This window comes from Zingiber officinale, chromosome 7B, assembly GCF_018446385.1.
Source record: "Zingiber officinale cultivar Zhangliang chromosome 7B, Zo_v1.1, whole genome shotgun sequence".
NCBI classification, from domain to species: Eukaryota; Viridiplantae; Streptophyta; class Magnoliopsida; order Zingiberales; family Zingiberaceae; genus Zingiber; species Zingiber officinale.
Genome location: NC_055999.1, coordinates 75,675,696 through 75,701,792, shown reverse-complemented (window position 1 = coordinate 75,701,792; position 26,097 = coordinate 75,675,696). Strand labels below are relative to the sequence as shown.

At 38.5% G+C, this 26,097-nt stretch overlaps 2 protein-coding genes across 2 annotated transcripts; one reads left to right on the top strand and one right to left on the bottom strand.

Moving 5' to 3' along the window:
- Positions 1-4,019: 4,019 nt before the first annotated feature.
- Positions 4,020-4,903, bottom strand: LOC122004451. The gene is made up of 2 exons (XM_042559338.1): positions 4,782-4,903; positions 4,020-4,680 (listed from the first exon to the last, which is right to left on the bottom strand). The coding sequence occupies exons 1-2, from the start codon at positions 4,901-4,903 to the stop codon at positions 4,020-4,022; spliced, it is 783 nt and encodes a 260-aa protein (XP_042415272.1).
- On the top strand, positions 4,769-6,671 carry LOC122004450 (syntaxin-81-like). The gene is made up of 5 exons (XM_042559337.1): positions 4,769-5,145; positions 5,469-5,543; positions 5,640-5,744; positions 6,514-6,571; positions 6,658-6,671. The coding sequence occupies exons 1-5, from the start codon at positions 5,068-5,070 to the stop codon at positions 6,669-6,671; spliced, it is 330 nt and encodes a 109-aa protein (XP_042415271.1). The 5' UTR covers positions 4,769-5,067.
- Positions 6,672-26,097: the final 19,426 nt, after the last annotated feature.

Below are 26,097 nucleotides of genomic sequence, written 5' to 3'. Positions count from 1 at the left end.
ACCTTCCTAGTTTATTTAGTTGGATCAGTGACCTAGCATTTGTTCCTTTCCAGAACATGACCTCACTGTCGCTCTTCTGTAGTTGCTTACCTCAACTTACATGGCAAACATTGGTCCTCCTGACCTTTTTAGATTTTCTCCGCTCAGTGTATGATTTTCTGATTCATTAAGACTTTTTCTGCAACACTACATTAGCTTGTAGTAATAATAGTAATGCAAAATATTATGGTAAAACTAAACTTAGATTTACCAAGATCTGCTGGTCCAATTGACTGTGCGCAATCGATCGAAAACCATCCGATCAACCTTACTTGGAGTTCACTCCTCCAAGACTTTCCATTACCTAAGTTACCTCCCCTTAGGATTTTCTCTATCTGGCTTCACTCACTAGAACCTAGAGTTACTTCCCTCTAGGGTTTTCTCCACTTGGCTTCTCTCACCAAGACTCAGCATTGGATCGGCCCACTATAGATTTGATATTGGGTCCTCCAGACCTATCCAATTCTTCTACCTAGCTTCCACAATCTACCAAGATTTCCCTTGCTTAGCTAAAACTAGGACTTCCCTTGTCTAACCGTAGTTAGAACTAGTCACTCGATTGACTTCTCACCGTTGCCTAGCCACAACTAGGACATCCCTTGATCAAGCTCTATTAAGCATATTTGTTGAACATTAAAACCTTGGAGGTCAATTGCACCAACAGAGCTAAGGTTATTGGGATGTATACTATAAGCCTAGCTTTTGTATGAATATCTGTTTTGAAATATTTTGAAATGAGAATCATTTTGGTCAAATGTTTGCATTTTATATTTATATATATACAGTTGTCCATTTAATTTATATTATAGATAACATGGTGTGTGGTGTCATACAGAAGATCATGTTATCGGTTCATTATAAATTATAAATAGTATCTCACAACCAAGATGGATTGGGATAAATTATTGGAACGGTTGTAGTGTAATTTGGTATTAGTTTGTCTTAACTATAATAGTACACTATGTGTGTATTGAGCAGGACTGTTTGAGGTTGTTCGATTTGTACTGACTACGTAAAAGAACAGAACCTCTGTTATTATGGATGTGCGTCCTCTTAATTCTTATATAATAACAAGCACGTATGCTTAGTATTTATTTTTTTAACTTATCAATGGGTGAGATTTATTCGTTAAATCAATAGGTCCGATGAGTTGGGAAATAATACTTTTTATATGGTGTGTTGTTGATTATAGAAGGAATATGTGTCCTAATTATTTAGGTTGCTGATGCCCCCTTGAGGAGCTCATAAGGATTATCATGTAAACCCTACAGGTGGACTTAGTCCGGCATGATAATAAAGTTGAGTGGTATTACTCTTGGAATCAGATGTTAATTAATTGAGTTGTCAGTAACTCATTTAATTAACGGACATATGATATCTTAAACATAGGGATATTAACACACTTATGATAAGAAGGAGCCCATATTGTAATATGGGATTAGTGCGGTAGTTCAATAATAGCCCTTTAGTGGTATGGATTATTATTAATGGACTTGAGTTGGGTGTTCGGGCCGAACACAGGAAGCCTAAGCTCATCAGGAGGCTTAATCCAATTCCTCCTCCAGGTCCCTGTTGTATACTCTATATAAAGGCTCGCATCCACCCATCCATAACTTGGTTTAACTTAGTTTAGTTTAACTTGGTTTGGTTTAACTTAAATTGCTTTAACTTGGTTTAACTTGGTTTGGCTATAGAAAGAGAGATTTTTTCTAAACAGAATTCTGTTATTTTTCTTTCTTTGTAACCGACGGCAAAGGTTATAAAATGAGTAGGTGGTACCCCCTAAAACCTAATTTTCCTAATTCCACAATTCTCTTTTCCACCTTTGTGGTCGGCGCCACCTTCATCTCCACCTAGGGCCGGTGCCACTTCCATCAAGGGCCGGCACCCCCCTCCTCCACCTAGGGTCGGCGCCCCTCTTCCCTTGCTAGGGCCGGCACAACTCCTCTTCCTAGGGCTGGTGCCACACCTCCTCCTCCTTGGTGGCCGGCGGATTGGAGAAGAAGAAGAAGAAGGGAAGGAAGAAGATTAGAAGGTGCCCCATCCTAGAGCCTCCTTTTATAACCGACGGAGGGTGGTGTTGTCTTGGTAGATCGTTGCCCACATGACGTCTAAGAAGAGGATAGGAATACGATAGAAGATCAAGAGGTCTTTAACTACAAAGGAAAGGTACAACTAGTTCTTAATTCCGCTGCGTAATTAGTTTAGTTTTCTTTGTATCGATCTTGAATACCAACACAAGAGGCCAGCGATCTTGTACTTCAATCAAGGTATGCTTTGATCATTCAAGGACTTGCTTGATTGATCAAACACATGTTTGATCGGACATGCGTATTGCTAGGAAAAGTTCTGTTCTTTTATAATTTTTTTTTTTATAGGGAAATTTAAACATAACGAAATTCCAGCGCCTTCAAGTTGTATCAGAGCATGTTTTCTGATTCTATGTGATTGGTTTTTGGTTAAATTATGTACTGCTCGTACATAAGTTTAGGTAGGATAATAGTAGGATATGTAAGAAAGATTAATTCTGTGGTTGTAGGCATCATAGATCTAACTATTATGGCTTTGTGTGTTTGTGTATAATTTGAACCCTTGGTTATATCGAGGTTGTTTTGTGTGTGCATGATTGTAATAATTAAATGCAGCCGGTCGCTATATTTTTTTTACATTCTGTTCGATCTAGATTACATGTAAATTCCTTTATGCAATATAGGATTGATAAATGTAATTTTTTATTTCTTTTTGTTGTGACTTATATCCTTGCTATGCGTGGTGCTATTTTGAGGATCAAAGGTGCAGCGAAGAAGGAAGCAAGATAGACGCGATGGCTTGATCCATTGGCAGCATATTGGAGGACAACATTGGATGAGACCATAATAGTTGGAAATTTTATTTTCATATTTATTACCTTTATATGATGTTTTTATGTGTTGTGATATGTGTGCTATGATGTGCGTACATGATTAAAATTCCTCAATTTAAATAACTAAGTAGGAGAGGAATTATTTAAATAAATTCCATGGTCTCCATTACTGGTTTGTAAGTGATGCATTCAAACTTGCGCGTTGGCTTTAAGTACCTTCCTCCATATCGGATGAGTTTATTTGTGGATCACTAGATCAAGCTTACTCTATGGATGATTATAGGAAATTATTTAGGTATGTGCCACTACAAGAAAATTGGGAATCTACAACACTTAAACGACAACGCTTTTTATAAAAAACGTTGTCTATTTTTTTTTAACAACGCTTTTAGTGAAAAGCGTTGTCTATTTCATTATTTTCTTATTAATAGACAACATTTTTTTAAAAAGCGTTGTCTATTAGTGATTTTTACGGGTCAAAGACAACGCTTCGTAAAAAGCGTTGTCTATTAGCCTTTTTTTTAGTGTCTACAACAACGATTTCTAAAAAGCGTTGTCTACTGTCAAGTTATCATCTCAATCTTAAATGATCTAGACCGCTTATCTCAAGATCTGACGGCTGGATCTTCATCCATCTTCATCACAATATGGACGACCCAGATTAAAGGAGGAGAAAACTTGTTTCCTTTTACCCATGGGACGACACAGTACTGGTGATTCCTTTCTGTTCGCGACATCTCCTCTCGCGCGGCTAGGGCACGCGACCTCCCACCGCCGGCCGTCTCTTCTTCCTCACCACCGGCTGGCAACTCTTTCTTCTCTTCACTGCCGCACAGACCCCTCTCAAGAATCGGGAAGTGTGGTGGTGGATTTCGCTGGCGATGACGACACCCAACAACCTTCCCAACGGCGGCCACCACCAGCGCCCACACCCCCGCCCGACCCTAGGAAGCAGCGCCACTACCTTGGCACGCCCATCGCCACCCCTTCCTCCTCCTCTTCCTCCGCCGCCTCCTTCAAGAGTTGCTGCTGCTACCTCGACGGCGCTCGATGTGATGTTTTAGCAATCGCTCCTTTCTTTTATGTACAAGCGTGTAAATTGCTATAGTCACCTTCTTCACACGACTTGTTGCTTCTTGTTACTTCGCTGCTTGGTGGATCTCTTGATCGACTCGATCCTCTGAAGTCTGATCTGTTCTCTGAATCTTGCTATGAACTCATCTGCCTTCTTGTCCACCTCATTCGCTTCCCCTCCTCCCGCTTCATGGTTTGACGTTTCTTCTGTGGCACCACCAGACGCCTCTGCAACGTCCTCCCCGCAATTATTGGCCTGCTCATTCCTTGGACTTGTTATGTCGTTGGTGGCATCCCGACATTCTCTCCTGCTCGAGTTCTTCAATTCCTCTTTGAGCCTTCTGGCCGTTGCGTGATTTCCGTGCTCATGTTTGAGGTAGTCGGGTGGAGGCGGCGGCGACGGCGGACTGGCCTTGCTTTTGTAGATAATCTTCGGCTTCGACGTGTCGAATGAGAACGACGGCGAAGGAGAAAGATGCTTTGGGGAAGGCAAAGTGGGGGACGCGGGAGTTGAGGGAATGATGCTACTGCCTTTTATGTCGGCCACCTGTTCGACCTTATTCCCCTTCGACCCTGAGCGTGATATCCACGGGATTGGAGAGGGGAGTACTGCGGACTCGTTCTCTGAATCAAACAGGTGATCTTCAATTCCATAGTTAGCTGAGGTAGGCTGCTCATCGTTCTCCTGGTTTTGTTGTTTTATGCTTCGAACGGGCAACAGCAGATGTGATGTTTTAGCAATCGCTCGATGTGGTTCGGCCCAAGGATCTAAGCAAGCGCCTGCGGCCTCCTCCTTGCTGATCACCGACGCTTCTGCTCACTACGGTCGGCACACTGCCGCCTGGATCTACTTCCGGGATCTTCCCTGTTTTGTACAAGGATAGCACCTGCGGTCTCCTCCCCTCTCGGGTTGAGCAGAAGCCACATCGATCTACGGCCTCCTCTTGTCTTGGGCTGATCAAAGGTCGAAGCATCACCATAGGCCTCCTCTCCATTCGGGTTGAGCAGAAGCCCAGCAAGCAGCGTTTCTCCTGCGAACCGCTTCCAACCGTTGATGAGCAGGTAGAGATTAGGTGGTATAAGGTTATGTGATGGCTAAGAGTAGGGACAGAACCGAAGATTTTAGGGAAGCTACCCATGCGACAGCTCTCTCTTTTGGCTACGACGAGGTTGGTTATTGGATTGAAACTATCTTAATTTTCTTCTTCCTATTGACGTGTTAGTGTTCCTTGCATTCATTTGAATATTCATGGGAGTTTTTCTTCTTGCTTCACTCTGGGCTATGCATATCTTAAATTGTAATTGCTATTTCTCAACAGTAAAGAATTTCAAGTTTGTTCTGTTTCAGAGTTTTACAGTTTGTGAGTTTGTTTCAATTGAGAACAATTCAACATACGCTAGAAACTGCTACAATGATACATGTAATTCATAAGATTTTAATGGCACCATGCTATAACAGTACATTTTTTTGGCTTGTCATTGTCTTTGACAGGCCAAATTGGTTGCGCTCTTGGCATCCTTCATTTTGCGCGAGAAACCTCCATTTGAAAAAGCTGTAATTAAGACGGTACATCAGCTGCAGAGTCTCTTGCTTTGATATTCTCTAGATACGTGATATCTCTATCATATTTGATAAATGTTTTGACAATTTTCTTATTTTTAGCTTGAAAGTATTTCAGAATTGGAACACTTCATCACTAAGCATCGGAAAGATTATGTGGATCTGCATCGAATCACTGAACAGGAGAGGGACAACATTGAACATGAAGTGAGTTAGCCTAAGCTTCTGTTTGCAAAAAAGAGAGAAGAAAAAGTGGGGATTTAGCAAATCCAACCATGATGACAATGGTTCCTTTATTCAAATGCATAGACAACAAAACATAATTGAGCGAATACTGGAGGATGTTCAAAATGAGCAACACCAACAACATAGAGTGCAACAAGTGCTCCCCAAGAAGGCTCAACAATCGAAATCGTCTGCAAGAAAACCAAGGATTGTTCCCAACTATGCCCACATTTCAGCAATCAAAATCCAAGCAGCATATAGAGGTTACAGGGTAAGATCAATCTGTTTGTTTCAATTTGCACACATTATGATTTCATTGACTCATGCCCATCAAGTATTTGATTAAATGTCTTTTCCATTATATTAACTACTAAGAATTCCTACGAGTTTCATCCTATTTCTGTGATGCAATGCTTTATATAATCCAATTCAAGTTCAATTAATAATTTATGATGGTCCTGAAATTACTGTTTGGTATCACATTAACAATGGCTCCATTTTAGATTGATTCTGAAGTTATGAGAGTGGAGTGATCAAAGAGGAAGACAAAGTAGAATTATCACAACTAAGAGTTTAATCTCTGTAGCTTATCGCACTTAGTTTCCTATTGATGTGATGAATTTATTCCATGAAATTAAGAAATTCTCAGTACTCCATGTGTCATTTATGGACTCAATTCAAGTTGATGGTTTTTTATTCATGGTACTATTTTTCAGCTTATGTACTGATTTTGATGTTCGAATTCTTTTAGGTACTTGATCCAACCATGAGGCCGAGTATAAAGAGCTTTAAAAGGCTTCGAATCGAGTGTTTCTAAACATGTAACCATTATCGGTTGGCTATCAAATGGCCGTTCTTGCTGTTTAATGCCTATATTTCTCCTTAAACTTTGCAGTGTACTACTATTAGCATTTTGTAAAAGCAAGTAGTGTTGTATTTATACACTTCGTTTAGGAATACTTTTATAATGTCAGAATTCTATTATTTTGGTATGAGTTTGAAATCATTAGCTGAGTTGATTATATATAAAATTCGAATCTAGACATGGTAAAAGAAAAATAATAGTTTCGTAAATATAAAAATAATGATTTTTAAATAATTTTTTTTATTTTTTTTCTTTAAAACGACAACGCTTTTAAAGCGTTGCAAAAAGTGTTGTCTTTGTAAAAAAACAACAACGCTTTTTAAGCGTTGTAATAGAGTTGCAAAAGCGTTGTCTTTGCTACAAACGACAACGCTTTAAAAGCGTTGTCGTTGAGCAGACTTTTAACAACAGTGCCTTTAACAACGGTTTTTCAGGCACAAAGACAACGCTTTAAAAGCGTTGTCTATTAGCTTTTTTCTCGTGTGATCTTCTCCATCTAAAGGGGCAAAATCCTAATTAATGGACTAAGTATCAAGTAATGGTATATACTTAGGCGCATTTAATAGTATCCTCCCCATCAGAGTCATTGCTATTATTTGTGTGACCGAAGATGAACCAACTATTAATTTTATTTGTCATAAAGTTAGGTTGACAAGATAATAAAATTAATGGGTAAAACCTCCTCTTACAAATGTTTGAATTAGTATACGTCCACACTGATGGATCGAAAGCGCTAGAGGGGGGTGAATAGCGCTCGTGGCTATTTTAGCGATTTACGGAAATTGTTCGAGTAACTAAAGTAACGCAGCGGAAATGAAAAGTAAAGTAAATACTAAGACACAAGTGGTTTACTTCGTTCGGAGCCTACTTCGACTCCTACTCGAAGGCCCGCGGTCCTTGACCACTTTCGGTGGGCAAACAACTATAAAGCGCAAATCTTTACAAGTGAATAAGTACAAGTAAGTGCAGTAAAGAAACTATACTAACGAAAAAGAGAATAGAAAACTTTGGAGTGATTTGTTGGAGTAGCAGAGCGTTGTTGAGGCGTTTAGCAGCAGCACACGGAAGAGCAGAGTTTTCTGTTCAAAGTTGATGATCTGAGCTGCACCTCGAGGCCTCGAGGCCTCTTTTTATAGCTCTGTAAAGTCTGATCCAGATCCCCAAGTCTCGGGATCAGATTTGACCCGAAGCGGATCGGTCGACCGATCAGATGATCTCCACCGCATCTGATCCGTCGATCCGTCGCTCCACTTCGATCTGGCCAAACTTTATCCCTGCGTTCGGTCGACCGATCCCAAGGTTCGGTCGACCGATCAGTCTCCTCTGACCCGCACACCTCGGCTTGATCCAGTCGACACCTATCCCAGGTTCGGTCGACCGATCCCGAGGTCCGGTCGACCGATCCCTGGTCGAACCTGGTCCAGCTTCTGGAGATCTGATCTGGTAGCTTGGAGGTTCGGTCGACCGATCCTGGTCAATTCTAACCTCGCATAAAATTGTTAGTTACCTGCAAAACAAAGTTAGAACACGAAAGATAATATATAAATAAATTTGACAGTCATCGAACTATCCGGGTCTGACTTCGGGTTTCCGACCGGAAACCCTAGGTCGACCCGATGCCTACTATTCCCTCTACGGGGAACGCTTCCTCACCTTCTCCACTCAGGAGATTTTACCTTTTGCCAGTGCGGTCCTCCAGATCGACTGAACTTTTGCTCGGTGTTCGATGCCTCCGGACTTTCTGCTGAACGCCCGCTTCCCGACCCGTCCAGTTTTCCACCCGGTTCGTGACACCAGGATTTTCCACCTAGGGATACCACTCCCTATGACCTGGGGTTACCACCCCCTAGGGTTTCTACCTTGCCTAACCATAGTTAGGACTTACCTGAAACACTCAATCAAGCACGTTAGTTCACAAAACACCTTAACTTTGAATCATTTGCCATTATCAAAACTCAGGTTCGATTGTCGGATGCTTCCTGCACCAACAATCTCCCCCTTTTTGATTATGGCAACCCAAATTCAAAGTTAAGTAAGACAATTATATCAACACATTTTAAGTGAGCAAGCTTAAGTATATAAATTAAAGTAAAAGCATAACTTAAAGCTAACACTTGAACTTTGTGAAGCTCCCCCTTAATACAGGGCTTCCTTTTACTTTTGAATTTCCTGCTCCCCCCCCCCCCCCCCTCTTCTCCCTTAATAAAAGCAATTTTTAATTGAATTTTTTACTTATTTTTAATTGAATTTTTTACTTTGAATTTCCTTATTTCCTACTTCCCCTTTGCCATATATAAAAAATAAGCTAGTTGAAGGCAAGTTTTAAGAAAAGGAGGAATTAAATTTTACCAATGACTGTGTAACACTTAGCTTATCATAGAACAGATTTATTCTTTTTATTTAGAAAAAATTTTGAAATTCATAACCTTTTAGCTAAGTATAGAATGAAATTGTGCAAGTAATGACTGTGCCACTTAGCTAAGCCTTTTTGCGAACATTAAATTTTGAAAATGTAGTTTCAGTTTGAATAAGTACTTAAAAAAATTGAAGAAAATAGGAGTAAGAATTTATGAAATCTTAGGGTGAAGAGGGAGTAACCAAAAATTTAATTCAGGTTATTTATTCAGTTGGTCCTTTAGTCCAAGCATGAGTCAAGTTAAATAGTTGTTAAATTATTTAAATTGTTTTGATCAAGTATCAGAGCCTTAAAGTGTAAGCATTATTAAGCTTAACATTTCCTTCACCAACTGTCTAACTGTTAGCTACTTACTGATTGCCTAGAGGGCAACAGTTTTCACTTGGTTAGTCAAGTAAAGTCATTTAGTCCAGTTAGATTTGACTAAGGCTGGAAGACTTGACTTGATTACTGTTAATAATGTATTTAACGCCCAGACTCATATTGATGCACAGTAATAAGCATTTTTGAGTCCAGGCTGTACCCTATGCATCTCACACTATTTTATGTTTTACAAACACAAGCAAGGTATACCTAGGTGTTTGTGAGATGCTCTGGCTTAAATCTAGGGGAACAAGATTTCTATGGTAGATCCTAGGCTAAGTCATATTTTTGAAAATTCTAAGAAAATGGGATTTTAAAATCATTATTTTTCCTAGATTTTGAAAAGAATAAAAGAATGAGTTTTGAAGTAAGACAGTGAGTTTTGAAAATTAATATCTATTCTACCCAGCACATTCCTATTTGCCTTCTAAGTGCGCTGAACTCAAGTTCAGGTAAGGGCTTTGTGAAGATGTCAGCTAGGTTTGATTTTGACTCAACATAGTTGAGTTCGATATCACCCTTAGCTACGTGATCCCTTACAAAGTGGTGTTTCACTTCTATATGTTTAGTCCTTGAATGATGAATTAGGTTTTTTGTTAGATTTATTGAGCTTATATTATCAATTGAGATTTTAGTTTTATGATACTCCAGTTGATAGTCTTTAAGGGTATGCATCATCCACAGCAACTAAGATGTGCATTCACCTAAGGCTATATATTCAGCTTCAGTGGTAGATAAAGCAACACAGTGTTGCTTTCTACTTGACCAACTTACTAGGCATTGTCCTAGAAATTGACAGCTACCACTTGTGCTATTTCTATCAAGCTTGCATCCGGCATAGTCTGAGTCAGAGTAGTCATTTAGGTCAAGGGTGCCAGATCTAGGGTACCATAGTCCTACATTTAGGGTTCCCTTAACATACCTAAGGATTCTTTTGACAAGGGTTAAGTGAGACTCTTTTGCACAAGATTGGTATCGTGCACACATACCTACTGTAAAAATAATGTCTGGTCGACTTGCAGTTAGGTACAGTAGACTTCCTATCGCACTCCGATAGTATTTCAAGTCTACTGATTTACCTTCTAAGTCTGAGTCAATTTTGGCATTTGTAGCCATTGGTGTATTGATTATTTTTGAGTTTTCCATGCCAAATTTTCTAATTAATTCCTTAGCATATTTAGTTTGATAAATGTAAAATTTATCTTTAGTTTTCTTAATCTGTAAACCTAAGAAGAAATTAAGTTCTCCTACCAGACTCATTTCAAATTCATTTTCCATAAGTTTGGTGAATTCTTTTAGAAATTTAGAGTTTGTGGAACCGAAAATAATATCGTCAACGTAAATTTGGGCTATAAAAATGTCATTTTCTAAGGTTTTTACGAAAAGGGTTGGGTCTATTTGACCTTGGTTAAATCCTTTTGATATTAAGTAATTGGACAGGCGTTCATACCAAGCCCTAGGTGCTTGTTTTAGTCCATATAGGGTCTTTTTTAATTTAAAGACATAATTTGGTTATTCGAAGTCTTCAAATCCTGGGGGTTGCCCTACATACACTTCTTCTTTAATAAATACGTTTAAAAATGTGAATTTTACGTCCATTTGAAATAGCTTGAATTCTTTGTGTGCTGCATAGGCAAACAGCATCCTAATGGATTCAAGTCTTGCTACAGGAGCATAGGTCTCATCATAGTCTAACCCTTCTACTTGACTGAATCCTTTAGCTACTAACCTAGCTTTGTTTCTAACTATTTCACCTTGATCATTTAATTTGTTTCTAAAAACCCATTTGGTGTTAATTACTGATTTATTAATGGGTTTAGGCACTAATTCCCAAACCTGATTTCTTTCAAATTGGGCCAATTCTTCTTGCATTGCTAGAGCCCAATCTAGGTCTGGTAGGGCTTCTTCTATGGTTTTGGGTTCGATTTTTGAAATCAAGGCTATTTGGCTCTGGTTTCTATAAGATGATCTAGTTCTGACTCCTATAGTTGGGTCACCCAAAATTTGGTCAGATGGGTGATTTGTGCTTGTTCTAGTTGGTTGTATACCATTTGAGTTAGTGATTTGTTCTTTAAATTCAATAGGTTCAGGTTGAATTTCGTCATCTTTTCTGTTTCTTGGTTTAATATTTTCAGTATTTTCATTTTCATTTATTGTGTTGGGTAATTTATTTTCTTCATCAAATATTATATTTATTGTTTCTTCTACTTTTAGGGTATTTTTGTTATACACTCTATATGCTCTACTGGTTGTTGAGTACCCTAAAAATATTCCCGAGGTTGTTTTTGATGTAAATTTCCCTAAGTAGTCTTTAGTGTTCAAAATGAAGACTTTACACCTAAATACTTTTAAATAGTTTAAATTGGGAATTTTATTATAATAAATTTCATAGGGTGTTTTATTTTGAAATTTGTTAATCAAAATCCTATTTTGAATGTAACATGCTGTACTAACTGCTTCAGCCCAGAATTGATTAGATAGTGTATATTCGTTTAACATGGTTCTAGCAGCTTCTTGTAGGGTTCTGTTTTTACGTTCTACTAAACCATTTTGTTGAGGGGTCCTAGGGCAGGAGTATTCATGTTTGTACCCATTTATTTCACAAAATTCAGTAAAGTTATGATTTTCAAATTCTCCTCCATGGTCACTTCTTATTCTTTTAATTTTAGTATCTTTTTCATTTTCTGTTAATTTACAAAAATTACTAAATATTTCAAAGGTTTCATCTTTTGTTTTTAGAAATTTTACCCAGGTGAACCTGGAGAAGTCATCTATTATAACTAAGCAATACTGGTTCTTGCTTAGTGACTTGGCTCCGTGTGAATCAAATAGGTCTAGGTGAAGGAGCTCAAGTAAACAAGTAATTCTACGAAGATTGGTTGACTTGGTTTGTTTTCCTTGTTGACACGCATTACAGATTAAATTTTCAATAACTTTTAATTTGGGCAGTCCTCTGACTAGTCCATTTTGACTCATTTTTGAAATGAGTCTTATGTGAGTGTGACCCAATCTCCTGTGCCACAGCTCAGTTTCCTCTTGTTGTGTTAGAAAACACTTTATTGAGGGTGATGGTAGATAAATGGTGTAGACATTATCTTTCCTAGTACCCTTAAGTATGATCTTTGGATTATCAATATGTTTGACTATACATTCGGACTTGGTAAAATTAACTGAGTAACCAGTATCGCATAATTGGCTTATACTCAATAAGTTAAAATTAAAATTTTCAACTAATAACACTTTTCGAATAATAAAATCGGAGTTAAGTTCGATATTACCTTTTCCGATTACTTTCAGTTTTCCATCGTTGCCGAATGCAACTGATCCTAGGTTCTTTAGTTTTAGCTTAGTGAACTTCAACCTATCTCTAGTCATATGTCTGGAGCATCCACTGTCCAACATCCATTGATCCAATTCCTACACATAAAGTAGTTGATGGATCAAAAGACAGTTTGATTGAAGTAAGTCCTTAATTTTTAATTTGAAGAATATTTAAGTTAATTTTTAATTTGAAAAATATTTAAGTTAATTTTTAATTTGAAAAATATTTAAGTTAATTTTTAATTTGAAAAATATTTAAGTTAATTTTTAATTTGAAAAATATTTAAGTTAATTTTAAATTTGAGAAATATTTAAGTTAATTTTTAATTTGAAAAATATTTAAGTTAATTTTTAATTTGAAAAATATTTAAGTTAATTTTTAATTTTGAATTTTGAATTTCAATTATGAATTAATTTTGGATTTCTATTCCTTAGTCATCTCGCCCGATTTAAATTTTCAATCAGGGACTCCTATAATTTTTATGAGATGAATTGAGGTTCAATTTTAGGATTATGTTTAACTTTGTGTTAGATTTAGGTTTAGCTTTGGGTTTAACAAGTAAGCATTCGTTGGATAAACTTCTGGGCTATGGTGAGTCACAAGGAACTCATTAAAGTAACCATGCCTTCGAGGTTTTCCAAATAGTCCTACCCATTGAACTTATTAATAAACCTTGGTCTAACTTGTTAGGATCCATTTAAGGGTAGCTTCGGTCAGTTCCACTTGGCCAAATGCACCAGGTCGAAGCCATATCTTCCTAGACATGCGATGCCCAAGCTTCCCTAACGTACTATCATCCAAAAACTTCACCAGTACCGTGGGTCAAGTTAAACCTAGCCTATTTTAACTAACTTAAATTACCCTGCCGAGTAGTCTACTCTTGTTTACCCATTTCGGGTAGATTAAGTTTGGTTACCCAGTCGGGTAGTTTAGTTGCGGGTGCCAGCTATTCTTGATTCTCCTTCTATTTTCAATTGAATTTAGAATGTTAAGTTTAATCTCGGATTTTTAATTGAATTTTAATTTTGATTTCAAATTTTTAATTGAGTTTTTAATTTTGAATTTAATTTCAAATTTTTAATTGAGTTTTTAATTTTGATTTGAAATTTTTAATTGAGTTTTTAATTTGAATTTAATTTTAAATTTTTAATTGAGTTTTTAATTTTAATTGAATTTTGATCGTTTTAGCTCCCCCTGGATCATAGCCTCGATATAGTCTATCGAGGTAATGTATTTGATCCTTGGGAACCCAATATTGTCCGAGTCCAACTTGATTGATCAGGTTGGACTTGACAACCCATGCTTGGACCATTTTTCTATTCGTTCTTTGTATGAGAGATAAATATGACTTATATTTCTTTTTTGATTTGTATCATAGTCCAGTTCTATTGTAGATTGCCCTTTGTGTTCCAAGAATCAAGTCTAGATTCTTGGATCCCAAGGAAAATCGTTCTAAGGTTGTCTTCAAATCCTTGACTTGATTTTTCAGGTTGGAATTCTCTTCCTCAAGTTTTTGAACTTGAGTTGAGGTTCCAGTCTGAACTGGATCAGTCAAGGATTCGTTATTAGTCGTTTCTTTAAGGAGTGTTACCTCCTTTAGAAGCGACTTGATTCGAATTTTAGACTTAGCTACTTTATGCATTAAATAATTAATTAAGCTATATAAGCGATTTTTACTTACAAAGGGGTTTGGCCCTTCGGAAACGGATGTGGATCCGTGGCTTCTCTCGGACTCGGCTTCCGATTCATCCTCGCTTCCGGATCCATTGATGTAGTCCCGGGCTGTCAACGCAAGAAAGTTCGTCTGCTCTAGTTCTTCGTCGTCGGATTCCTCGAAAGAAGACTCGTCCCATGTTGCCTTCAATGCCTTCTTTCTCATTGGTTTCTTTGGATCCTTTTGGTTCGGGCAGTTTGCCTTGATGTGCCCCTTCAGATTGCACCCGTAGCAGGTCACTTCGAAATTGACTTTCGAGCTTGATTGTGCTTCTTTGGACTGGATGGCCTTTCTGACATCCTTTTTGTTGAAGCCCTTCTTTTTGTAGAGTTTCTTTACCAGGTTGACTATTTCGGTTGTGAGCTCATCGTCGTCTTCTGAATCTGGTTATTCTTCTGACTCAGGTTCGATTTTGCGCTTTATCTTTGATTCGCACATTCTCCCTGTTCCTGCAACCAAAGCCAACCCTTTCTCGGTCGGGCGTGCATTAGTCTGTTCATGAAGTTTGAATTCTGCAAAAAGTTCATCTAACTTAATAGTAGATAAATCCTTAGAAACCTTGTAGGCATCTACCATGGATGCCCACAAGGTGTTCCTCGGAAAGGCGTTTAAAGAATACCTTATGATGTCCCGGTTATCTACCTTCTGCCCAATTGCGTGAAGACCGTTGAGCAGATCTTGAATCCGGGCATGGAGTTGGGCAGCTGTCTCACCTTCCTGCAGTTTGATATTAAACAATTTATTGAAAATTAAGTCTCTTTTACTTACTTTGGTGTCGGACGTCCCTTCATGAAGTTCAATGAGTTTCTCCCACAGCTCCTTGGCACTGTTGAAGGGGCCAACGCGGTTGAGTTCTTCTTTTGATAGGCCACACTGGAGGGTGCAGGTCGCCTTGGCATTGGCTTCCACCTTCTTAATCAGAGATGCGTCCTAGTCCTCGTATGGTAGTGGTTTACCGGCGCTTTCAGTTGGTAGTTGGAATCCGGTTTTGACAATCATCCAGACTTCGAAATGAGTCTGGAGATATGCCTCCATCCGACCCTTCCAATACCCGAAGTCGTCTCCGGTGAATAGCGGGGGGCGGGCTGTACTGTAGCCTTCTTGAAGGGCCATTTTAGATCAACTAAAAAAAATAAACAACAAGAAAATCCCAGGACTTGGTCCTGGATTAGTAGTGCGGGAAGAAGAAAATAGAACACGAACTCGGGTGGTGTTGCACCAACCTTGAGCAGAGACCGATTCGAGAAAAAGAATTAAAACATAGCTATAAAGCTAAATTCTAATTGACTCTGAAAAATCTGAAAATACCACGAAAAAATTATTTTGAATAGTGGTTGCACCAATTCAAAATGACCCCGCTCTGATACCAATTGATGGATCGAAAGCGCTAGAGGGGGGGGGGGTGAATAGCGCTCGTGGCTATTTTAGCGATTTACGGAAATTGTTCGAGTAACTAAAGTAACGCAGCGGAAATGAAAAGTAAAGTAAATACTAAGACACAAGTGGTTTACTTCGTTCGGAGCCTACTTCGACTCCTACTCGAAGGCCCGCGGTCCTTGACCGCTTTCGGTGGGCAACAACTATATAGCGCAAATCTTTACAAGTGAATAAGTACAAGTAAGTGCAGTAAAGAAACTATACCAACGAAAAAGAGAATAGAAAACTTTGGAGTGATTGGTTGGAGTGGCAGAGCGTTGTTGAGGCGTTTAACAGCAGCACACGGAAGAGCAGAGTTTCTGTTCGAAGTTGATGATCTGAGCTGCACCTTGAGGCCTCTTTTTATAGCTCTGTAAGGTCTGATCCAGATCCCTAAGTCTCGGGATCAGATTTGACCCGAAGCGGATCGGTCGACCGATCCTCATGTTCGGTCGACCGATCAGATGATCTCCACCGCATCTGATCCGTCGATCCGTCACTCCGCTTCGATTTGGCCAAACTTTATCCCTGCGTTCGGTCGACCGATCCCAAGGTTCGGTCGGCCAATCAGTCTCCTCTGACCCGCACACCTCGGCTTGATCCAGTCGACACCTATCCCAGGTTCGGTCGACCGATCCCGAGGTCCGGTCGACCGATCCCTGGTCGAACCTGGTCCAGCTTCTGGAGATCTGATCTGGTAGCTTGGAGGTTCGGTCGACCGATCCCAAGGTTTGGTCGACCGATCCTGGTCAGTTCTAACCTTGCATAAAACTGTTAGTTACCTCCAAATCAAAGTTAGAACACGAAAGATAATATATAAATAAATTTGACAGTCATCGGACTGTCCGGGTCTGACTTCGGGTTTCCGACCGGAAACCCTAGGTCGACCCGACGTCTACTGTTCCCTCTACGGGGAGCGCGTCCTCACCTAGTCCACTTAGGAGATTTTACCTTTTGCCAGTGCGATCCTCCAGATCGACTGGACTTTTGCTCGGTGTTCGATGCCTCCGGACTTTCTGCTGAACGCCCGCTTCCCGACCCGTCTAGTCTTCCACCCGGTTCGCGACACCAGGATTTTCCACCTAGGGTTACCACCCCCTAGGACTTTTGCCTGAACCACTCGACCCACCAAGACTTTCCGCATAGGGATACCACTCCCTATGACCTGGGGTTACCACCCCCTAGGGTTTTTATCTTGCTTAACCATAGTTAGGACTTACCTGAAACACTCAATCAAGCACGTTAGTTCACAACACACCTTAACTGTGAATCATTTGTCATTATCAAAATTCAGGTTCGATCATCGGATGCTTCTCGCACCAACACACACTATCATGGCATACGAAATTCACGGTATTTTGAGGTATTGGTGAATTTAAATTAGATTGTTTAAGGAGTCAATATTATTTTAAATTCTAAAGTTTTGACCAAATAGTTTATTTTGTGATTCTTAGGATTTCAAAATGGATTTCAATCCTCTTGCTGTTATTTTAAAAGAAAACAAACTTACTAGTCTAAATTATATTGATTGGAAATGAAACTTGGACATTGTCTTAATTGCTAAAGAATACAAGTTCGTACTTCTTGAGGTCTGTCCTAGCTTGCCTGATAAGGATTCTAATGAAGAGTAGATAGAGAGACATAGGAAATGGGTCAAGGCAGATGAGATGGTGCGGTGTTACATTTTGGCTTCTATGTCAAATGTGTTGCAACATAAGCATCAGGCCTTACCCATTGCCTATGACATGATGCTCAATCTCAAGAAACTCTTCAGACACCAGAATTGGGCTGCCAGGCAAGACGCCATGAGAAACTTAATGATGACCACCATGACTGAGGGGACACCCATAAGGGATCATATCCTCAAGATGATGGCTCATTTGAATTGTTGGGTGCTACTTGAAATATCGTTCTGTTTCCCCTGTATACAAATGTGTACAAGCACAGAACTTTTCCTAGCAACCCATGTGTTCTTAAACTTGGATTGGAAACGAAACTTAACATTTTTACTCCAAGTTCAAACCATGTGTTCTTCATAAGTTAAACTTGGATTGAAAATGAAACTTAACATTATTACTCCAAGTTCAACTCATGTGTTCTCCAGAAGTTAAACCATATTACAGAAGTTGATTAAATATCTATTTCAATGATTAGCTTCTAGGTCATTGGCGAGGCACTCGGCCTTCTTGGTTATGGGATCATTCACCACTTCCTAGACAAAGCCTTTCAAAGAAATTGAATATTTAAACTCCTCATAGTAAACCCTAGGTTTATCTAAAGAGACCTCAATTGAAGCACAAGATCAAAACACAAAATTGAAACACAAAATCGCTAGCCTCTTGTGTTGGTATTTCAGGATCCATATAAAGAAAAAACTAAACTAGTATGCAGCGGAATAAATAACTAGTTATACCTTTCTTTGTAACCTAAAGACCTCTTGATCTTCTGCTGTATTCCTCTCCTCTTGGACGTCGTGTGGGAGACGATCTACCAAGACAAAGACACCCGACCTTCTCCTTCTTTTCCAAGCTTTCGGCCACCAAAGAATACAAAGTGAAGAGGCCTCCTCCTCCTTCTTCTTCTTCTCCTCCAAGCAACCGACCACAAGGTGAAGGTCCTTCTCCAAGTGTCACCGACCCTGATGAATAGGAAAGGGAAAAGAGGGAAGAGCCGACCATAATAAATTAGAAGAGGAGCCTTGGTTGTATTATTAGAGAGCATCCCCTCCTCTTTTATAATCTTTACTAGCAGCTAATCAGGAAAGTTTTTGATAAAATTTCCTTTTATTTGCTATTGTAGATGGTTACAAAAAAGGAAAGATTTTAACAAAATTAAAACCTCTCTTTTAAAGTATTGTAAATAACTATAAAAGGAAAGATTATAACAAAATTTTATTTTAAACAAAATCTTCCTTTTATTCCTATAATGGTTGGTTACAAAAAAAGGAAAGATTTTAACAAAATTAAAATATCTCTTTTACCCATTGTAGATAATTACAAAAAGGAAATATTTTAACAAAATTAAAATCTTTCTTTTAACCATTATAGATAACTACAAAAAAGGAAAGATTTTAACAAAATTAAAATCTCTCTTTTAATCATTGTAGATAACTACAAAAAAGGAAAGATTTTAACAAAATTAAAATCTCTCTTTTAATCTATTGTAGAAAGCTATAAAAGGAAAAATTTTAATAAAATTAAAATCTCTCTTTTAATCCATGGTAGAAAGCTATAAAAGGAAAGATTTTAACAAAATTTTATTTTCAACAAAACTTCCTTTTCTCTTCTTGTATGGCTGGCCCCATGCTTGGGCACCAAGCATGGCTTGGCCGACCCACATCTTGGGCACCAAGAGGGCTTGGTCGACCCCTTATTTGGGTAAGAAGCAAAATCGAAATGGGTGAATGTGAGGCTTTATAGAGGCTACAACAGGGACCGAGAGGAGGAATTGGTTTTGGCCTCCTGATGAGCTTGAGCTTCTTGTGTTCGCCCTGAACACCCAACTCAAGTTCATCAATAATAACTTATACCATTAAAGAGTTATTATTGAACTACCACACCAATCTCATATTACATTATGGGCTCCTTCTTATCATGAGTGCATTAATCTCCCTGTGTTTAAGATATCGAACGTCCGTTAATTAAATGAGTGATTGACAACTCACTTAATTAATATCTAGCTCCAAGAGTAGTACCACTCAACTTCATTGTCATGTCAGACTAAATCCACCTGTAGGATTTACATGGAAATCCTTATGAGCTCTTCAAGGGGACATCATCAACCTAGATAACTAGGACACAGTTTCCTTCTATAATCAATAACACACCATATAAATAATATTATTTCCCAACTTATTGGGCCTATTGATTTAATGAATAAATCTCACCCATTGATCAATTAAAGAAATAAATACTAAGTATATGTGCTTGTTATTATATCGGGATTAAGAGTATGCACATCCATAATAACAAAGGTTATGTTCTTTTATGCAGTCAGTATAAAAAGAAACAACCTCAAATGGTCCTACTCAATACACACATAGTGTACTAGTGTAATTTTATAGTCAAGATAACCTAATACCAAATTACACTACAATCATTTCAATGGTTTGTCCCAATCCATCTTGGTTGTGAGCTACTATTTATAATTTATAAGGAACTGATAACATGATCTTCTGTGTGACACTACACACCATGTTATCTATAATATAAATTAAATAGACAACTACATTTAACTAAATGCAGATATTTGACCAGTGTGATTCTTATTTCAAAATAAATGTTCATACAAAAAGCTAGACTTTTAGTATACATCCTAACATGAATGAGATGAAATTCCTTGAAACTGAAATTGATGGGGAAACCCAAGTCGATATCATTCTCTAAACGTTGCCTAAGAGTTTTGAGCAGTTCCGCCTAAACTACAACATGAACAAAATGATTTATTCGTTGGTAGAACTTCTGACAGAACTCTAAGCGACAGAAGGACTATTTCATCAAAGTTCTCAAGTTCACATTACTGAAAACATTTCTGCCTCTAAGTTGAAAGGTGGAAAGAAGAAGAAGAAGCAAGTTGGTTCGGCAAAGAAAGTGATTCGACCTCAAGGGACTGGGTCACAGGCAGATGTGAAGAAGCTGAAGGGCAAGTGCTTCACATGCAAGCAATCTGGACATTGGAAGGTGGGCTGCCCTCGTAGAAAGGAGAACAATAAAGGTATATCTTATTCATTAGTTGACGAAATATATTTAGCGGTGTTATCTACCGGTACCTGGTGTGTAGATACGGGAGCCACTGATCATGTCTACAATTCATTGCAAGGGTTCCAGGAAACCAGATGACTACATGAAGGGGAGATCATCGTCTACATGGGTAATGCTACGAGAGTGGCGGCTATTACAGTGATAGATGTTTATTTATCTTTCGATAGGAATAAAACTTTGATTTTGAAAAATTGTCTTTACATACCATGTTTTAGAAAGAACTTGATTTCAGTTTCTAAATTATTTATGGATGGATATTCTATTTTTTTGATGATAAAGTGGTTGTCAAGAAAAATAGGATGGTTATATGTTCTGGTGAGTTGGTTGGCAATTTGTATACTCATAATCCAATAACTTCCATGATGCAACAAATGAAAATTAATAGTACATCTTCTAATTCTAATAAGAGAAAGCAACCTTTAAAAATGAACCAAACATATCTTTGGCATCTAAGGTTGGGTCATATTAACTTGAGTAGGATTCAAAGGTTAATAGCTGATGGACCTTTAGGTTCATTGGTAGTGGAAAACTTTCTGACCTGTGAGTCTTGTTTAAAAGGAAAAATGACCAAAAGGCCTTTTAAGGCAAAGGGGTATAGAGTCAAAGAAGTGTTAGAATTGGTTTATTCTGATTTATGTGGGCCTATGATTATCTAGGCAAGAGGTGGTTTCGAATATTTTGTCTCTTTTCAAGGTGACTATTCAAGATATGGGTACATTTACTTGATGCGCCGCAAGTCTGAGGGCTTTGATAAGTCCAAAGAGTAGAAGGCTGATATGGAGAAATGTGTAACGACCCAATTTTCCCTATTTTGAGTTCTAAATATCCTTAAAAATATTTGGAAATGCTTTTAAAATATTCTAGAGATTTTTAGGAATTTTTAGAGTATTTTTATGTAATTTTTGGAGGTTGTTTAGTAGGGTTACAAAAAGAAAGAAGTTTTAAAAAAAAATGTTGAAGGTGAGATTCGAACCCAAGACCTCCGGCCGAACCTGACCCAACCGGAAACAGCCAACCAACTGGGCTACGTGTGGTTTGTTAATAAGTCTGAAGCGAGATATATATGAGTTATAGTAAAGAACAAAGTTAGACCTAGGTTATAAAAGGGATAAGTTAAGAGGAGAAGAGAATTAATCCCGTGACCTAATCTCGTGATTCCTTCCTCTCTCGGGGCGTCGACTTCCTCTCGGGTGAAAACGCAGCCGCAGCTCGGGCTTTGCCTCCGGTGGTCGGACAAAGACACTTCCGTGAGATCTTCTTGGACCCAAGCTTCTCTCGTCGAAGGGAGCACGCGGACACAAAAGGAACGCCGAGATTTGAAACTAGTCGAAACCCTAGAGTCCACTTCTCCGGTTGTAAGTCCAAGAAAACATTGTGAGTTGCTTCTCACCTACAATAGGAGTTGTTCCGAGTTTCAATTTGTTTTTCCTTGCTTTGGATTGGGTTTGTACCGAATTTAGTGGTTAGGGATTTAACTCTCTTTTCCTGCTTGTTTCGGAACATGTAGATGATCTAATCAGTTTTAAGCTTTGATTTAATTCATCCTTGCCTACAGATCATGTTGTACAGAATTGAGATTGATTAGGGATTTAGTTTCTGTTCTTGTTTTCAAATTTTTGAATTCTTTGTGATGATCGGGAATCCATGCTTCTGCCGTGAGGTAGTTTGTGCCATGTAGTCGCTGATTGGGTTCCTTTTTGTGTAGATGTCGTGTAAGTCATTGAGTAAAGGATTTTGCTGTGAATTAATTTACTTTGCAATTCAGTTTCAACACGCCCAATGATCTGCTGCATTTTTGTGGATTATGATGGGATTAGTTTTGCTGTCGTGAATCACCTAAAGGGATCTACTTAATTATAGCAGGAAATATGGCATTTTACAGTTGGTAGCATTGTCCTGTTTTAATACTTGTCTTTGGTTGATTTCGGTTAATATCTGCATGGTTGATTTTGAATAGAACAATACAAGAAGGGTTTCAAAACCAGAAGATCTTCTTCTTGGTACTTTTAAAATGTACCGGTCACCCTACTATCATTTAGGATAGATTTAGCAAATGTTGTAGTAGTAGTACAAGAGACTATTTCTAGTTAAAACTATTTCTAGACAATTTCCAGAATTTTCTGGATTAATGCTACCGTGAGGTTGATTTCACTTCACTTTGCTACACTTTGCTTCATTTGGCTTCACTTAGCTCCACTTTGTTGATGTCTTTAGATTTAATCTCTTTGTTAAATCTGAGCATGAGGTAGTTTAGTCCTTTAGAGCATGTAGACTGCATTTCATTTGTCACAGTGAGGAGTAGTTTCAGATACCTTTACTTACTGCTATGAGTTGAAGTTTCTATTCTTGAATCTGTTTGTTAAAGAAGAGGAGAAGGAGTTCGAATGGATTCAGCATGTCGTTTAGACTTTCCTTTGCTGTTTAGATTTATTTTCTTGCTGTTTAGTTTTCACTTGCTGTTAGTAAATCATGAGAAATTTTCCATTTGCTAATAATTAAGCATGATCAGTTCCCTTTGCCATTAGATGTGCACGGTGATACTTTCTAGTCTCTTTTGCTATTAGAATATCTTGAGCATGCAATTATTAGTTTCTTTGCTATTACATAAGCATGAGTTTCTGTCTTTAAGAACTATAAGCAAGAAAGACTAAGGTCTAGACTTGATTTCAATTCCAGAAGATTGAATATCAAAAGCGCACACAAGGTGTTTGCTTAAATGCCAAGTAAGGGCAAGTATAAAGAAGTTATAGTTAAAAAGAAAGTATTTTACTTTTAATGGCATGTACCGGACACAAGGTCCATTGGGTGGGCTCCTAGATCGCCCCTAGGCACAAGATCGCCTAGAAGTACCTTAGTTGTTTCGGGATTAGCTACCTCGACTCTTATTAAGGATGCGCACAAATTGGTACAATGCCGGGCCCAAAAGAAGTTTATTATTATTTTGAAGTATTAAAGTATAAGTTTTTGAAACAAATGAAACGAGCTTCAAATCTGTCTTGAATTAGAAAGTTAGTTTCTTGTTATTTGAAGCATGCAGTAGTAGTTTCAATTGTTTCCTTGCTACTAGATTATTCAGCATGTTTAGCTTTACATGTTTAGTAGTTTTACATGTTTAGTAGCTTTACATGTTTAGTATGCTTCTTTTATTAGTTTATGAGCTTAATTAGCTATACAATGATTAGCATTTCAGTTAGCATGATTTCCTTTGCTATTTATGAGCATGAGTAATTTTATATGTTAGCATTCAGTTTTAGCATGTTTTTATTTATATACATGCATATCGAGTTTTTGTGAGTAGATATCGCTCACTAAGCTTTATGCTTATAGACTGCACTTCCTCTTATTGCAGTTAAAGGAAAGGAAAAGATTTATCAAGGAAGGCGACAAGATGGTGGTGATGAAGGTGTGTGATGGCTGGACTATGGGGAGATCAAGAGTTTGCTAAGGAATTGTCAAGACCTTTCTGTTTAGTGTTCTTTTTGGTTTTCTTTAAACGCTATTATGAAGTTGGGACTGTAATTGAGTTTATTCCGTACTTGTAGGCTGATATGTCCTATTGTTGGAGTTATATACTTGTTTACCATTGCTAGAATAGTTTCCTTTAAGTTATTGTGTTATTATTACTGCGTGGTTGTGAAAAAATGTGTTACAGCCGCCTGTGGCTGAGTATATATTATTTGTATTGTTGATTTGGTCACCAGTACAGGGGAGATTTTACCAAAATTTTTCGGTAGGGATTCCTCGTAGTTAAGTAACGACCACTCTTAGAGAGTAGTAGTAGTAGTAAGAAGGGTGGTCGTTACAATTGGTATCAGAGCAGGTTCCATTCTCCAGCATCACACACACATCAGCATCATCCTTGCCGTCTCCAAGTAAGAAAGTATTTAAATTCTTTCTTTATTCTGCTTTCCTTATTATTAACTGCAGTATAGAGTATTTGTTTTTGAATGCTTAAGTAAGATAGAAGATTTTGTTTCCCTTTTCTATAATCATATATAAGTATGATTAGAAGGGTTAGAGAAGCTATCAAGCCTTTTCCTCTGCATAATTAGATGGCAAGAAGAGAACATCCCCGTACCGTTCATACTGAGAACCAAGATCAGGAGAACGAAGAGCTTAGATCAACTGAGCCCAATCTCTCTGAAGTTGTTACCCAACTTCAGAGACAAGTAGCGAGCAGCAGCAAGTGATTGCCAATCTAATGACCAATCAGAAGCCAGCTCCTCCCACATCCCCAACCATTAATGTGGAGACCCCAGTGGTGACTGAAGTCCTATCGGTTGTCCTAAAAGTCATCACAACACCTAGAAGACAAGAAGCATATCTCATCCAGTGGCTGAAGTTGAAACTAGAAAGATTCTCAGGCACGACTGAGCCCTGGGGTGCCCAGGCTTGGTTCAAGACACTTGAGAGCACAATGGAGCTTCTTGACTGACCAGAAGTCGAGAAGGGTAAGTGTGCCTCTTTCTTCCTATCTGGAGGTGCTCGTATGTAGTGGGAGCGAGTTAAGAGTAAGAGAGCAGTCAACCAGATGAGCTAGGTTGACTTCGAGATAGAGTTTTACGAAGAATTCTTCCGTCAACGGATCACCAATAAACAGTATGAGGAGCTTAGGGAATTCAGACAAGGTGACCTACCAGTAGAAGAAGCGGTTAAAAGATTTAACAGGCTAGCTCACCTTTGCCTAGAGTTGTAAGTACAGTGGAAGAACGAGTCAAATTGATGCCCCTGAGGCTGAGACCAGAAATAACACCTAATGTGAGTAGTGAAACTCATCGACCATAGATTGGTGAAGAGCTAGTCAGCAGGGCATTAGTGAGCACTATCTAAACAGCAACAAAGCACAACAAACACAACACTAGCCAGTCAAGACAGAAGACAAGATAGTGGGGAAACAGAGACCCCAGTCAAGTAATCAGAACTGAAAGGACAAAGATAACAAGAAAGACCCAAGCAGGAGGAAGTTCGGGTAGTCTGTGAGTATCCAAAGGTATATCTAGTAGAGCTACCTGGACTACCTCCCAACAGAGAGGTGGAGTTTGAGATTTAATTGGTTCCTGGTACCGGTCCAATTTAAAAAGCTCCGTATCGCATGTCTCCAGCAGAGCTGAAAGAGTTACAAGAACAGCTACAGGAGTTACTTGACAAAGGCTTCATTCGCCCTAGTCACTCACCTTGGGGAGCTCCTGTGTTGTTTGTCAAGAAGAAAGATGGATCTATGCGAATGTGCATAGATTACAGAGCTCTGAATCAAGTGACGATCAAGAACAAGTATCCCCTTCTCAGGATCGACGACTTATTTGATCAGTTAAGAGGGGCAACAGTGTTCTCAAAGATAGACCTGCGCTCTGGGTACCATCAGCTGAAGGTGAAAGAAAGGGATATACCCAGAACGACGTTCAGGACCAGATACGGGCATTACAAGTTTGTAGTCATGCCTTTTGGTGTGACTAATGCACCAGCGGTCTTCATAGACTTG

Bases quoted from the DNA above. Each gene is read 5' to 3' on its own strand.
- LOC122004451 (XM_042559338.1), bottom strand. From the start codon at position 4,903: ATGTGGCTTCTGCTCAACCCGAGAGGGGAGGAGACCGCAGGTGCTATC. The intron at 4,681-4,781 runs GTGATCAGCAAG...GCCCGTTCGAAG, and splicing joins CGTAGTGAGCAGAAGCGTCG to CATAAAACAACAAAACCAGG.
- LOC122004450 (XM_042559337.1), top strand. From the start codon at position 5,068: ATGGCTAAGAGTAGGGACAGAACCGAAGATTTTAGGGAAGCTACCCAT. The intron at 5,146-5,468 runs GTTGGTTATTGG...TGTCTTTGACAG, and splicing joins TCTCTTTTGGCTACGACGAG to GCCAAATTGGTTGCGCTCTT. The intron at 5,745-6,513 runs GTGAGTTAGCCT...GAATTCTTTTAG, and splicing joins GGGACAACATTGAACATGAA to GTACTTGATCCAACCATGAG.